Source organism: Elephantulus edwardii, unplaced genomic scaffold, assembly GCF_000299155.1.
Source record: "Elephantulus edwardii isolate Elephantulus edwardi_28Jun2011 unplaced genomic scaffold, EleEdw1.0 scaffold00244, whole genome shotgun sequence".
Lineage (NCBI taxonomy): Eukaryota > Metazoa > Chordata > Mammalia > Macroscelidea > Macroscelididae > Elephantulus > Elephantulus edwardii.
The window spans coordinates 1,155,997-1,173,265 of NW_006399994.1; the positions used below are offsets into that span (position 1 = coordinate 1,155,997).

At 35.6% G+C, this 17,269-nt stretch overlaps 1 protein-coding gene across 1 annotated transcript in view; it reads left to right on the forward strand.

Moving 5' to 3' along the window:
- The window catches only part of LOC102843763 (FCH domain only protein 2-like), a 205,421-nt gene that overhangs the window by 124,270 nt on the left and 63,882 nt on the right, over positions 1-17,269 (forward strand). Inside the window, 4 exon segments of the mRNA XM_006899038.1 lie at positions 141-237; positions 6,134-6,178; positions 8,178-8,250; positions 13,320-13,344. Coding sequence (XP_006899100.1) covers positions 141-237; positions 6,134-6,178; positions 8,178-8,250; positions 13,320-13,344 — 240 coding nt within the window.

The following is a 17,269-nucleotide window of genomic DNA, read 5'->3' on the forward strand; positions in this document are numbered from 1 at the left end:
TAAGTGAAGTAGCAACATGTTAGGTAAATGAAATTTATCAAAGACCTTTGGGTAAAAAAAATAGGTATTTTGACTTAATGAATTTTAATTGTTTATGGTTGTGGGAAAAGAAAAAACTTGTCTTTATTTCTTTTAAATAGGTCCATGAAGAATTTATAAATAACATGGCTAACACCACAGTTGAAAGTTTAATACAAAAATTTGTTGAGTCAAAAGGAACTGGAAAGGAAAGACCTGGTAAGCAGAATTTTCACATTTACTCTCCAGTAAAAAATAATGCTTACCTTTAAATTTTCATATGTTTAGGGGACAATTTTTGGTATTACATGCTGAAAGGAGTAACATTTCCAAAATTATAAAATGCATTCTGCATCATATCTAAGAAAACTATGAATTTTCAGATACAATTTTTTTCTGATGATCTGTTAAATTAAGGTTTTACCTTTAAGTAGTTATTACTTAAAAAGGTTATTTATAACCTTTACAGAATTGATCTATTAAATATTTTTTAGAGTTTTGGAAGTAGAGTAAACAACCGAGGCCTATTTGAGTAGATGAAAGATTGGAGAGATAGAGAACCCTCAAAGCATTGAGGCCAACATGGAACCTTTCTTGAATTTTAATAACATAATTTTTGCCTTATTTTAGTAAGTATTCAACAGTTCTTTTTATTGAGTGCTAAGAGTATGTGGAACACTGTAACAATTAATGTAAAACTGAACAAATGAATACAAGAATCCTAGTACCTGCTTGATTGAACAAATGATTACAAGGAATCCTGAGCCTTACTTTTTAATTAAATGTTTTTGTTGTTAGGTGCCATTTGCATTGGCTCTGACTCCAACAGAGCAAACACTGTGCAATCCTGTGCCATCTCCACAATCTACTGGATTTTAGTCCATTTTTACAGGCATTAGGTCAATCTGTCTCATTTAATATCTTCTGCGATGCTCTTCATCAGAAACTAGTCTCTCTTGATAATGTGCCCCAAAGTATGTGAGATGAAATCTCACCATTTTTGCATCTAAGGAACCTTCTGGCTGTAATTCTTCTGTTGTTGTTAAGTGCCGTCAAGTCAAGTAGGCAAATCTATGAGCGAAAGTCCTCAACACTTGAATTCTTCTGAGACAGATTTATTTGTTCTTCTGGCAGTATATAGTATATTCATGTTCCTCACCAACACTAAGAGTCAAAGATCAGTTCTATTCTATCTATTCATTGTACTTTATTTGCAGGCATATGAGGTGATTGAAAAAAAAACATGATTTGGGTCAGGCTTAGTTACCAAAATGACATCTTTGTTTTTTAATACTTAAAAAAAAAATTCTTTGGGCACATTTGCCAAATGGAATACATCTTGTTTTCTTCACTTTAGTGTTGGTTGTCTGTCTGATAAGAAGTAAAATGAAATTCTTCCTAACTTTACTCTTTATTCCATTGCTCTTATTGCCTAGTTGGTAAGCATTTTGTTTTTTTTGTGTTGAGATATAATCCATATTGAATACTAAAATTTCAAAGCCTCGTCAGTAAGTACTTTAGATGCCATTTTTGCTTTCTGTAAACAAGCTTGTGCCATCTTCACATCTTAAGTTGTTACTGAGTCTTCCTTCAATCCTGATGTCACTTGCTTATTTATATCATCCAGCTCTTTGGATTATTTGTTCAACATACAGATAGAGTAGATATGATGAAATGGTACAATCTTGACCCACATCTTTCCTGATTTTAAACTATATGTGATCCCTTTGTTCTGTTCCATTGACTGCTTCTTGTACTGGTCCTGCATAAGCACAGTTCAGTGTTCTGAAATTCCTGTTCATTGCATGCGATGAAGGCCTGATGGAGAGAAGAAAGCTTTGACTTGATCCTGACCATGATTCTTTGGATATTTATTGCCAACAAAATTGGGTCGCTATGAGTCGCAGTCAACTGGATGGCACACAACAACAACCACCAGTCCCCCTGGCTAATTCTAAATACGAATTTCTCTCTCTCTCTCTCTCTCTCTCTCTCTCTCTCTCACACACACACACACACACACACAGAGCTGAAAAAAAGTTTCAGATAAAGCAAAGCAGTATCATGAGCTGTACTATATGAACTGTACTATAAAACCCAGAGGGCAGAACACATTTGGCATTTCGTGTGTGTGTGTGTGTGTGTGTGTGTGTGTGTGTGTGTGTGTGTGTACCATCAAATCAGATCTGACTGGTACAGGAGGAGATTGTCCCCCCCTTCCCCGGCAGAGTATCTGGTGGATTCAAACCGTGTGCCTCTGGGATTGTAGTTGCAGCTCCTTGCCACTAGGCCACCAGAGCTCCCCTACATTTGGCATTTCTAAAGCTGAAAGAACTGAAGAACATATTCAAGTTTTGAGTAGCAGTGATGAATAAGCCTTCATTCAAAACATTAAATGACACAAGAATTACCAGTAGGAGACCAGAATACACAGATTCACTGTCTCTCCAACAGGCCTAATCAAGGTGTTGACTTTGTCCACGTCAATGTCATAACGCATCTTTACAGCTTGCTTGATTTGGTGTGTGTTGGCCTTGACATCTACAATAAACACAAATGTATCGTTATTTTCTATCTTCTTCATGGCTGACTCAGTGGTCAGGAAAATTTGGTAATGGCATAGTGGTCAAGCTTGTTTCTCCTGGGGGTTCTTTTCTGGATGTATGTGGGTTGCCTTCCGTGTCTTAGACCACTGGAAGGTGGCTGACATGTAGATCTTTTTTTGTGGCTGTGGATGCCCTTCGGGACTGCCTTCTTGACTTACAACCCCTTTCCTTCATCTTCAGTTTTGGGAGGGGCATGCGCAGGAAGCTCTTGCTTTTGATGCCATCTTTGTAGAAAAGCAATTTTCAGCTCTCTTATGATCTCTTTCATTCACTTTACCTATTCTACCTTCTAGAGCAATTTTCAAAGTCTCTCCTGTCATCCATTTTGGTCTTGTCTGTCTGTCTTTTCTCTTACCTGGCATTTTAATGACCATTTGATGTTTTCATGTATGATGTCCTTGATGTCCCCCTAATGTCTGGCATTAATGGTCATTGCATCAAATCAGTACTTGAGAAGATCTCTAAATTCAGGTAGAATATACTCATATTTTGGCTTTTGTGGGTTTTATCTAATGTGATTTACAGCCTCTGAAACACTTGCTGGATGGTCAGCTATCAGTTGGTTCCAACTCTGCAGCGATGAGTGAGTGAGTGACAACTTGAACCTGCATAAGAGCAGTTTGATGGCCAGAACCTCTGGCCTTGTTTTGATTACTTTTCCATCCTCTCCACAGATGTAATCTGTTTGATTACTTTGTATTCCATCCTACAAAGTCTACATGTATAATAATTGTTTACATTTTTTTTTGAAAAGAATAATATCTGTAGTGACTAAATTATTGGTCTTAGAAGTTCTGCCATGCTATGTCTGGCCTTCTTCCTTTCACCAAGACCATATTTTCCAGCCTGCAGTCCTCCTTTCTTGTTTCCAGCTTTTGCATTCTAATTACCAGTTATTGTGAATTCATCTTGATTGTGTGTTTGATCACTTTCAGACTGCAGAAGCTGGTTGAAATTCTCAGTGTCTTAACTTTTGGCAATGAGGGCTAGTACTTACATTTGAATAACAGTTGTATTAACATGTATTTCTTATAAGCAGGTTGATATTATTCTATCACTGACAGCAGTGTATTTTGAGATATATCTTGAAATGTTCTTTTTGATGAAAATGCAGTGCTGTTTCTCTTCACATTGTCATTCCAGGCCTATATACTATTTCATTGTCTAATTCATAATGATCATTTCCAGTCCATTTCACTTCACTAATGCCTAGAATTTTTATGTATTTTATTTCATTTTTGACAACTTTAATTATCTCAGGTTCATATTTCATGATTCTGTATTTTGATAATTAATGGATGTTTGCAGCTCATTCTTCCAGTTTTGAGTTGTGCCACAACAACACATGGGAGATAAGCCTCATTGCTGAATGATTCTTATATACTCTAGCCCTTTGCAGCAGTCTCTATGTCAGTGAATCTGGTTGAAGATCTTCTCTATTGCCAACCCTTCACCTTTCCAAGCATAATATCCCTCTCCAAGGAATAGCCTCTCCTAATAACATTAAGTGTTGATACTTGAGTATTAATGCAGTATTAAGGGTTGATATTTTAGTTGAAATATTTAATCGTTAGTTTAGTAAATGGAGACTTTGTTTGCAAGTGTCAGAAAACCAAGTCTAACTGAAGCAAAAAAATAGCACATACTTTTAAAAAAAATTGCAAATTATGAAATTTGTTTTTTTTGTAAGATGACATGTATCATTTCTATGTGATTATATATAATTTATAGTCTCAGAAGATTTTTGTTTTGTAGGATATATTCTGATTTTCATTTTTTATAGATATGTATTGATTGCTTTTAACATTTAAGAAATATTTTATATTGGTTTGCATACAAAACTCCTATATATATTGTGTTTTTTTATGTACCTTGAGTTTCACACATTCCTTCATTCATATTGTATTTCATATGATCATTCCCATACACTGTGTTTTGTAAAATTAGTCACCATTGAGCTATGCTAACTGCTCTTAACAGTTTATTTCTTACTTTGTAAGGATCCCCAGTGGTGGATTTTTTTTTCTTCTTAAAGTAGGAAAGTTCAAAGCTGTGTACATTGTAAAAGTAAAGAATAAGAAGCTTGACCGTGTATACACATAAGCTCATTTATTGAGTCAGAATTGACTCATAACTAACTCTTCAGGAAGTTTTCAGAGACTGTAAATCACACCAGAGGTGATTGCCCATTGTTCACACATGGAGCAGCTAGTAGATTACAGCCACTAGAGAAACCACCTCTGGATTAGCAGTGCAATTCCCTATGAGCTATGCCACCAGGGCACAAGTTTACTTGTTACTTCTGTGCTGAAAACAAAAGATACAACCTCTCACATGATGTAATTAATTATGAAGATGAATATGTCCCAATTTTCTTTTGTAAATCAGAAAATTGGAGAGAATTAAAATTTTCATCTCCTCATTAGATTATAATGTTGTGACATTCTCAGAATTAATTTTTAATTGAAGTTATCACTGTTAGGTGCTGTCCATTTATATTTGAACCATAGCAACAGAATGAACCCTACTTGGACCATCATCGTCCTTATAATGGCTCCTGTGCTTAAAGTCATTGTTATAGCTGTTGTGTCAGCCCATTCTGTTGAGCATCTTATACTTTTTTAGTGACTGTCTACCACGCATGATGTCCTTTTCCAGGGACTGGTCCCTTCTGATGTAATACCCAGAACATGTGAGACAATATATTGCCATCCTTATCTCCATGGAACATTATGCCTGCCCCTCTTTGAAGACAGAGTTGTTTGTTCTTCTGGCAATCTTTAGTATATTTAATGTTCTTCACCAACACTACAGTTCAGAGACAATTCTTCTTTGGTCTTCCTTATGTATTGTCTCACTTTCATTTAAATGTGAAGTCACTGAAAATGCCCTGTCTTGAACCAGGCAGTCTTAGTTCTCAAAGTGATATCTTTATTTTTGAACACTGTTCAGATTTGCCTTTGCAGCAGATTTGCCTGTTGCCACAGGGAATTTGATTTCTTGACTGCTGCTTCCATAAGCATTGACTATGGGCCCAAGTAAAATGAAATTCTTGGTTTTAGTCTTTTCTCCATTGATCATGATGTGGTTTATTAGTCTAACTATATGGATGGTTGTTTACTTTATGTTGAGGTGTAATCCATACAGAAGGCTTTAAAAACTTTGTGAAGGTTGCAGTCTTTGAACTTCCTTCAATTCTTAGAGCCTTACTTTTGCTAGTGCCTTCTGTGCAGCTTGGGTTTCTTCCTTCAGTATCATTGATTCTTCAGCATGTACTATCTCCTGAAATAGCTGAGTATCCACCAATCTTTTTTTGTTCCATGACACTGTATTCTTTCCATTTTCTTTTGATGCTTTTCTGTGTCATTCAAGATTTGTCTGTAGGATCTTTCACTCTTATTACTCAGTGCTTGAATTTTTTTTCCCTTTAGTTTTTTCTGCTTGAGCAGTGCTGAATGTATTCATTCTTTTTGGTTTTCTGCTAGAAGTTCTATTTTTCCTCCCCCCAGGTCTCATTGAATTTGAGGAATGTGATCCTGCTAGTGCAGTTGAAGGTAAGGTTACTAATAATATGTTAATACACATGGCATTTAGCTAATAACTTCTGTTTATGGAACAAATAAAGAGGGACTGTATTCATTGATTTCTGCCTATTTGTAATGAAAAAATCTGAATGCAGTTTGAAGACTAAATAATTTGTTTAATATGTACATAATGGGTTTCTGTAAAGGAATATTATTGCATTAGAATATATATTTATATAAAAAATGAAATACATATTTGTTTTCAAACAGACATTCAAATTAATTTCTCTATTTATATACATCCTTAAGCCTTCTGATGTCATATATATGAAAACTCATCACCACATAATACTGTGTAATTAATTTTCTAAGTTGGGTAACATTTTAGTAATTAATGAAGTTACTTATTAATGTTACTATTAACCCAATTCAGAATGGATGATGATTTTGTTTGGATAGAGGAAGGTTCTGCAACCAATTTAACTTTATCAATAAGGTGAAGCTCAAGAGGTGCCTGCCATTTTTGTTAATGTTTGATACATCTCATTTTGTGAGCTGCAAGAAATAGTTTAAAAGTAACCTCCTAGCTTCTCGAGATCACTAGATCAGTTTTCTTTGTTGTAAAAAGAGGCTAATCATATTCTCTGAGAATAGAAATAGTATTTGATTTTAAAAATATCATCACACACACACATACACCATCCTAAACAGTTTTATAGGGAGGCAGCTCTGTGTGATAGGAAGTATCTTGTTTTGAGATAACCTGGATTCTAGTCCTAGCTGTGTTATTTACTAGTTGTGTTGCTCTTGTTGTTGTTACCTGCCTTGAATAGCCCTCAACTGATGATACCACCATTCATAGTGGAACAAAATGTCCATTCCGGCACCAACGCCATGATCAGTTTCAGACTGAACCATTGTTATCCACAGAGTTTTCACTGGCTGTATTTTAGAAGTCGTTCACCAAGATTTTCTGGGTTTGTTTTAGCCAGAAGCTCTGCTGAAACTTGCTTAGCATCACAGTAACATATGCTACTCCACTAACAGGTGGTAGCTGAGCATAAAGGATATTTGCTAGGAACCAAACCCATAATAGTAAGGGGGCGGGGGGGTGGGAGGGGAGAAAGAAAAGTCTTAAGTTTTTCTCACATGAAATGAAAAGGTTGTCCTAGATGTGACCTGTGGTTTCTTACTGTTCTGGTATTACAAGATTAAACTTTCAAGTGGGTTTCCCTCCCCCTATTTGCATCAATAATTGATAACAAGACTGACCTTTAAAAAGCAGTTTGTTATACAATATTTGTCATACAAATGGATGCAGCACTGCCCTATTAAGAAAAGCAAAGATGATACTTCTTTTTCTCCTTTGGTGACCCATCTTAATAACATTGCTTGTATCAGAGATGAAATAATAGATGTTGGAACATGGACACCTTTTCATTAAAAATCACATTTATGTTTTATGACCTTTTGTGTAGGGAACATGATTTGATCTACGTATATAACACAATCTAATATTATGAGTAATGTACTTTCTTTGATAGTTTAAAATATCTATACATTGTACCTGGGAGTAACCTAAGGAAGATATAAGAGAAAGAGAGAATTTCAATCATAAAATGAATATTCTGCATAAACTTTTGATGAATAATACCAAAACCCAAAACCTGCTGCTGTAAAGGTGGTTCTAACTCATGATTCTCTCTTGGGTTTTCAAGACCATAGATTTTAACAGTGGGTTCAAATTGCCTGCCTTCTAGTTTAGCAGCTTACCGTGTAACCTACCATGCCACCAAGACCTCCTTATTTGGTGAATGATAGACTGAATGATACTTTAGTAAGTTTAAACAGACTATACCTATGGTCTGAATATTGAAGTTAAGTATCTGATACTTGTATTTCCTGTCATCCAAATTTAACTTTAATGATTATAAACAAATTACCTGGCAATATACAAAGATATATTCACAAGTTCAATATGTTTTCGAGAAAAGTTGGTGTTTTTATAACAATATGCCATTTTCTAAAGGTATAAAACCAAGGAAAAGAAAGACTTTTGCTTTGCCAGGAATAATTAAAAAGGAAAAAGATGCAGAATCTGTGTAAGTATATTAAATATTATAAAAATACTTTTATTGTTATAAATTAATAAGACCATTGCTTTGAATTTGGGAAGCAGAAATTCCTTTGAAAATAATGCAGAGTTCATATGTTTAAGATGTGAGAAAACAAACACATTTGTCAGCTTTCTATGGTTTAGTTCTAAATAATTAACTTACCTAAAAGGCTTAAATAAAACAATAAAAGTTTTAGTATCTTGAAATGGGAAAATTTTAAAGACTCTTTTTAGTAAAATATATGTTTAAAAAATTAAAACTGTACAAATGGACTAAAAACTTGTTTTAAGATCTTAGTATGTAAAGGGGAAAAAAACCAATGATCCAATTTGGTAAAAATTATTCTCAACAATGCTAAGCATACAGACACACAATGATATAGATAAAAGATGATATATTAGAGAGTACTAAAATGGTCTACCAACTTTTACTGTATGTCCTAGGTTATTTTTAGGTGGAAAATTCGATCTATTTACAAATCTGATTTACCTTAAAAAATTAGTCACCAAATAATAGGTAACTTTATAGGCTAGGTGCTCATTGTGGGACAGACCACTAACTACTCATGCAAATTCAAGCTGAAGCTGAGGAATATTAAGTCCACAGGAACCAAATTTTGACCTTGAGTCTATTCCCCTGAATTTCAAAACCATCTCAGGAACAGGTTTGATGCCCTGGACATTAATGAGCAAAGACCGGATATAAAAAATTTCATCCAGGAAGAATGCAAAAAGATCATTACAAATATAGAGGAGGAAGAAAAGACCAAGATGAATGTCAGAAGAAACTCTGAATATTGCACTAGAGCACTGAGAAGCCAAAGCAAAGGGAAGAAATCAAGATATAAAGGAGCTGAACAGTAGATTCCAAAGGGCAGCACAGGAAGACAAAGTATTACAGAGAAATGGGCAAGGAGCCGAAGTCCCAAAATCTAAAGGGCCGAACTTGCTCAGCATTTCTTAAAATGAAGAAACGAAGAACAAATCCAAACCTCAAGTTTTAATACTTAAGGTTGTTGTTGTTGTTGTTATTATGTGCTGTCGAGCTGTTGCAACTCATAGTGACCCTATGTATTATCTCCAACACGCCCATCCCATTACTCTATTGATGGAATCAATCCATCTCATCAAGGGTCTTCCACTCCTGTGCTGTCTTGAGTAAAATATTAAATGATCCAGGAAGCATTAAAAGAAGATGAAAAGAGTACACAGAGTCATTGTACCAAAAGGAATTGGTAGACACAGAATTTCATGAAACAGTGTATGAGCAAGAGCCTGTGGTGATGAAGGAAGAAGTTCAAGCTTCTCTTGAAAGAATTGGCAAAAAACAAGGCCCCAGGAATTGATGACATGCCATTTGATATATTTCAACAAACAGGTGCTGCCCTGAATATGCTTCCCAAGTTGTGCCAAGAAATCTAGAGGACGAACAGCTGTCCAAGAGACTGAAAGTGATCTATATTAGCTCCCATTCCAAAGAAAGATGATCCGACATTGTTGTTGTTATGTGCCGTCGAGTCGCTTGCGACTCATAGCGACCCTATGTACAACGGCCCTAAACTCCGCTCTGTCCTGTGCCAATCGCACTGTCTCTGACACTCCCATCCCAATTTTCCCAGTCACTGAATCAATCCACCTCATAGAGGGCCTTCCTCTCCTGCGCTGTCCCTCCACCCTCCCAAGCATGATGTCCTTCTCCAAGGACCTGTCTCTCCTCACAACATGTCCAAAGTATGTTAGACGGAGCCTCAGAATCCTTGCCTCCAAGGAGCCACCCGGTTTAACCCTCTCCAGGACAAATCTGTTTGTTTTCCTAGCAGTCCATGGTATTCTCAATACTCTTCTCCAGCACCACAGCTCAAAGGCATCAATTCTCCTTCTATCTTCCTTGGTCATAGTAAGGAAATTATCAAACATTATCATTGATATCACATGCAAGCAAGATTCTGCTGAAGATTATCCAGAAACAACTGGAACAGCACATCAGCAGAGAACTGCCTGAAGTACAAGTTGGTTTTAGAAGAGGCAATGGTACTAGGGATATTATAGCTAATGTCAGATGAATCTTGGCCGAAAGCACAGAGTACCAGAGGAATGTCTATCTGTGCTTCATTGACTGTACAGAGGCATTTGTGTAGATCACAACAGACTGTCGTTGACTCTGAGAAGAATGGGAATCCTAGAATACTTGATCATGCTATTGAGAAACCTATACTTAGATCAGGAGGCAGTCATTAGAGCAGAGCAAGGGGACACTGCATGGTTCAGAATTGGGAAGGATGTGCACCAAGGATGTGTCCTATCTCCATATCTTTTCAATTTATATGTGGAATAAATTATCTGGGAAGCTGGGCTCTATGAGGAGAAATGTGGCATCAGAATTAGAGGTAGACTAACAATCTGCGTTACGCGTATGACAACCCTACTTGAGGAAACTGAGGAGGACCTGAAGCACTTGCTGCAGAAGGTCAAGGACTTCAGCCTTCTATATGGATTGAAGCTCAACATCAAGAAAATAAGGATTCTCACCACTGGGCCGATTTGCATCGTGATGAGCGGTGACAAGATTGAGATTTGTTAACAGCTTTCATTTGTTTGACTCCATAAGCAACATTCTTGGGACCAGCAGCCTGGAAATTAAAATACGAATTGCATTGGGAAAATCTGCTGTCAGAGACCTCTCCAAAGTACTGAAGAGCAATGATGTCAGTCTGGAGACTAAGGTGCACCTGATACAGGCCATGATCCTCTCAATTACTTGCTATGCATCAGAAAGCTGGACAATAACTAGTGATGATAAAAGGAGAATTTATTCCTTTGAGCTGTAGTGCTGGAGAAGAGTATTAAAATATACCATGGACTGCTAGGAGAACAAATAAACTCATCCTGGAGAGGGTGAAGTTAGGCAGCTCCTTAGAGACAAGGATTCTGAAGCTTTTTCTGACATACTTGGTACATGTTGCAAAGCAAGATCAGCCTTTGGGATAGATGTATTTGAGACAATAAGATTGACACAGGGTAGAGCAGGGTTTAAGGCTTTTGTACATAGGGTCGCTATTAGTTGGCAGTAGACTTTGACACATAACAATATAATGCACTTCAACTCATTGTTGTTGAGTAGATAATATTAAGAGTTTTTGAGGCTATAAATCACATGGGGAGAGATTGCCCCTCTTTTTTCCTGCATGGCTGTTGGATTCAAACCACCAGAGAGGATGAAGCCATGAACAAGGGTACATCTTTTGGGTCAACAGGGCATTTCACTCCAGAATATGCCACAAGAGCTCCCTAACTATAACTAGCACATAAAAAATTGAACTAGTATTGAGACTTTTCAATGTAGGTTCCACAGTAAGACTAAAATAAAGATAAAATAAATATGCCTATGTCCAGGTTGTGCCTCAGAACAATTCAATAAAATCGTCCAGGAGTAAAACCCCAACATAGCTTTTGTTTTTCTTTTCATGTAGTCCATGTGAATCCCAGTAGTACCCATATTTAGACACAGTAAATTTAAGTAATTAGAGTCAAGCTAAAATTAAAGCAATCTTTAAAAAAAAAAAAAAAGATTCAACCTTATTAGACTGAAGAGCATTTTTACTCAGTAATATTGGATAAAATGTATTATAATTAGTATCAGTCTCTTGAGGTTTAATATTTTAATGAACTTTCTCATATTTTCAACTTAAGAGAACAGTTTTCCCTTTGGGTATTTTTGCCTCTTCTTGTTAGATTCAATCTTTACTGATGGTGAACCCATGTCCAATAGCATGAAACATTTCATGATTCTGTGCTAGATCACAATTTTAGTCCACAGTTGTGACCTCTGACACTATTGTGTTGTGATTTCTTGTCTAATTTTTAGAAATAAACTGCCACATACTCTTCCTTAGTCTGGAAGCTTTGCTAAAATCCATCAACCATGAGTTACCCTACTTGTATTTAAAATACTAATGGTATACCTTCTAGTGACATAGGAACACACTAGCTACTGCATTCAGTAAGATACATCGACAGACAAATGGTGGTCTCACCTCCTATTTAATTATATTTTGATCATCTGAATTTTTTCCATTCTGAGTATATGGCTCTTTTTCCTCCCAGGTGGTTTTTTTCCTTTTTTCACCCCAGATGGTATTTTTTTAAACAGTTGATGGCAAAGTTATTTATATCAGTAATTTACATCTCTTCTCAAATATTTTCATTGAAATTTTAAGAAGGGAGTACTTTCCTGAGGGGATGGACTTTTATAACTCTTTTTTATAACAGTACATTTCATTTGACCCAATATATACAAAATAGATTGGGTTGTGATCTACACAATCTGCTTTTGCAAATCAGCCAATAAAACTGTGTGTCTTTTACAACAATTAAGACAAATAAACCAAACCGATTGATCACAGCAGTCTAATTTTAATTGTGCATGAGGTCTCGCCATGAGTTAGAGTCTGAATTGGGAACTAACACAAACACAGCCACAATTTTTATCTCATCATGCAATCCACATATGTGTCAGCTGTGCTGGACACAGACCCTTAGGAAGCTGGGAGGATAGACTGAAAGAGCTGTGTCTTTTTGTTTTTATTTTTTAAAAAAATTATTGTGGTAAAAACACATTGCTCTTTTAGCCATTTAGAGTGTATGGTTAGGTACACTTGGAATTAATTATATTCACAAAATTATTCTATGATCACCACTTCCAAAGTGAAATTAAAAGTTTAAAAAAAAGACACTAAGTTTTTAGTCCAGGGGTTTAAAAGGAAAGAATAGTTGGTTATGATAAAATTTTGGGAAGTTTATAAAGCAATGAAAACTTTTATGATACACAACAGTTCTTAAGGAAAAAAGTACTTTTGAAAGTAGTTTATAAATACTTATAAATTTAAAAAATATAATTTATATATTGCTTTGTCATGAGTTAGGAGTAATATAAGAATTCTTTTAAAATGTAAAAATAATTGATGAATTTTGATCAGCATGTTTATATTTTTATAAATATTTTTATAAAGTTTGGTTCTCGTGGATGACCATTTCTAATTTTGTTTGTTTTGATAGAGAATGCCCTGATGCAGATTCACTTGTAAGTAGATATAACTATGTTGTATAAATTTACTGTTGAGATTATTTTACAAATCCATTTTTCACATAATCGTCAGATGTTTTTCTGTTAATTGAAGGTCTTTCTAACTACCATTGAAAAGGAGACATTTTACTTTTAAAGCTGAAGTGATGCTGTCTGTACTATATTACCTTTTCGTAGGAAACAAGCCAAATAGCATGTCTGGATTTTACAATCTAAAGTGTAATGTTTTTACTAATTTGTTGTTGTTATGTGCCATCGAGCTGCCTGCCATTCATAGCGACCCTGTGTACAGGAGGTCTGAACCCTGCCCTATCCTGAGCTAGTCTCACTGACTCTGACACACCTAATTCCATTTTTCCAGCCACTGAGTCAATCCATCTCATCTAGGGTCATCTTGTGTTGTCCCTTCACCCTTCTAAGCATGATGTCCTCCAAGGACTAGGCCTGCTTAGTAATAAATAATCCACTGTCATCAAGTGAACTGTCCATGGTAAAAGGATGGACAATCATCTCCTATTCAGTTAACTCTGAAAAATCCCTGGAGGATCAGTTATGGGCTTGGTTCTGACTCAATGGCAAACAGCAACAATAGAGTAGAATTTTAAGGCTCTACAGGATTTCAGAAGTGCTAAATCTTTATAGAAGCATATTGCCTAATCCTTCTTCTGTGAAGGCTATTGGTAAATTGTAACTTTAACTGTAGATTAACAGCCAACACTCTTAAACTCACCAAGACTCTTTAATTTAGTCTTGTTTGTTGTTGTTATTGTTGTTATTTTTATTGTTATGTGCCATGGAGTCAGAACTGACTCATAGTTGACCCTCTAGTGGGTTTTTAAGATTGCAAATCACATGAGAGCAGATTGTCCATCTCTCATCTCCTGAGGAGCAGCTGGTAGATTCAAACCACCTGTCTTTGAGTTGACAGCACAACTCCTTTCCACTGAGCCACCAGAGCTTTATACAATTTTGTCTTAGATTTAGTAAAATACTGCTTTATTTCTTAATACATTTCAGATTTCTTAAGAGATACTGATTTAGAAACAACAATAGTAATAATCGTTCTCAGTTCTCTGTGCTGTTTTCTTCTTTTACATGTCATATAAGAAAATATCAAGTGAATCTCCTTGTTTCATTAGGAAAATAAATTTCCCAACTGTTATAAGTAATATGTAGAGGACACATTTTTTTCAAGCTTTCCATTTAGACACTCATTTATCATGTTAATAAATGTAGGAAGATCAAACTGTCTATTTTGCTTATTATTCTTTCTTATATCATCATTATTTCCTTTGACTCAAAAACATTTTGATCTTTTATATAGCATAACAACTCAAAAATTTATTGCCATTGAGTTAGAAGCAACTCACAGCAGACAGACACTCCTTGAGTTTCCACAGCTGTAAATCACATGGAAGACACTGCCCATCTTTTTTCTTTGGAGCTGCTTATAAATTTGTCGTGCCAGAAAGATGTGGCATCTGAGTTAGCAGTGCAACTCCCTATAGACTCCATGCCACCAGAGCTCGTTATATACTAGAATTATTTATAAAAATTAATAAAGATATTTTGTGAAATGTTTTATGTTGCTTACCTAAAACTTTTTAAAAAAATGTTTTTATCTTAGCTTAAAAGTAGAAAACTCTAATTTGTGAATTTTCAGTGACTTTAAATACATGCCTAATGAGTTGTAGGATTAAAATTACCAGTGTTTGAATTATTTTTATCGTTCCACTCGCTTGTGTTGATACGCTTTGCTTTCTAATTATTAAAAAAGTGAGATGGTGGCATTTGCTTTGTTTCTGATTTATTTCTAGTACTTCTTTGATGATAGAAACATTGCGTGAAATCTTTAATATTTCATGATTGTTCTTTTTTTAGTACTTCATGTTTGAGTATATATATATTTCCTTTAAATAAGTTTTTAAATTCTCTCACTAGCTCATTGATATTCAGTGGATCAGTTTCCTCTACTTCTGTATTTTAAGCAGTACCTTTCTGAATTAGGCTTTTAAAGTGAACACAAAAAAAACATAATGCCATATAGGAAATAATTGGTAATTTAACTGGACACATGAAAGCTCAGTAATTTGAAAAATAAAACAAATCTCCATAAAGGCTTTGAATCACCAGAGACAGATTGGCAGAGTATATTTGTATCATATGTTACCCAGAGCTAATTGCTTCTGCTTATTAAGTTTTTATAAAAATTAGTTACAAAAGGTGAGGAAGCACCCAGTAGGAATAAGGCATAGGATTAAAAAAAAAAACAAACCCAAACCAAACAAACCCAGCTTTTTCAAGAAGAGAAAAAAGGATTAGAACATAATAAACATGTTCAAAATTGTTTCATTATGGTATAATCTTTGACAAAAATTTAAGTTTGTTATACTCCAACTTTCGATAGAGGAGTATGATTTTGTCCAGTCTGTCTTACATAAGTTTATATATAATATCTCCCTAAATAAATGAAATGTCTTTTCCACTGAGTCCTTACCCTGTTAGGAATTGAAAATTAAGGCTATATCCATATTTTAAAGATTTTATACAAACGCGCGCGCGCGCACACACACACACATACACACATGACTACTATTGATTTTTGTGTGCGCGTGCTCTCTCTCCAGCATTGCTGAAATAAGCATCTCTCTCCGGGTTGTCATTAGCTGTCACTGAGTCACTACAACTTAAAGTGACCGTAGGATCAACACATTAAAGCTTTGTCCTGCCCTGCACCAAGCTCATCATCTGCCATGCTCAAGCCCATTGGTGCAGGCACTCTCAGCCTATTTTGTTGAGGGTCTTCTCTTTTGATGACCCTCCATTTTCCTCCCCAGCATGTTAGGTTTTACCAAGGACTGACCCTTCCTGACAGCATGTTTGAAGTATGTGAGATAAAGTTTTACCATCTTTGCCTGTAAGGAGTATCCTGATTGTGCTTCCTCTAAGACAGATTGTTTGGTTTTTTGGCAGTCCTTGTTATATTTTATACTGTACACCAACACCCGAATTCAAAGACACTGATTCTTCCATATTTCTTATTCCTTGCCTGGCTTTTAGATGCATAAGAAGTAATTGAAAATACTATGACTTGAGTCAGGCACACATTAGTCTTTAAACTGATGATATACTTTGTCTTTAGCACTTTAGAGTACCATGTTTGTCAAGGGCGGCATGACTTTTTATTTTTTGATTGTTGCAGTAATGGGTGTTGATTCTGGATCAAAATAAAATTTTTGACAACTTTAATGTTTTCTCTATCTATTGTGATGTTTCCTCTTTGCACAGTGGTATTTTTATTTTCTTGATATAATTGAGATGTAATCAGTTTTGAAGACTGTAGTCTTAGATCTTCTGCAGCAAGTGCTTCAAGTCTTTTTCCCTTAATGCAAGCAAGATGCTATCTGTGTAACTCAAGTTGTTGAGTCTTCCTCTAATTCTGCCACTGTTATAAAACAGGACTGACATAGGGGTTGGGGGAAACTAAGAAAATAGGGAATAAATAATCTACAGGGCATTGAAACAAACAAGTGAGAGAACTGTATAAGAGGAATATATGATTAGGTATAATTGGCATGACAAGAGTCTAGAATAATAGCTGCATAGTAAAGTTGTCTGGGGTGGGGGTCTGTATAACAATGGAAGAACTTTTTTCCTCAAAGAAAAATGCTCTCTGGGGAGGAGGGGGACTGGGAGAAAAATGTGCAACAGTGAATGACGATTGGAAACACAAGTTCTTTATAAATTTTCATTAAAGTCTCAATTAAAAAAGGGGGGAAAGATGTTTATTTCAACATTATTTGTTGTTGTTGTTATGTGCCGTCGAGTCATTTGCGACTCATAGCGACCCTATGTACAACAGCCCGAAACCCTGCTCTATCCTGTGCCAATCTCATTGCCTCTGACACACCCATCCCGATTA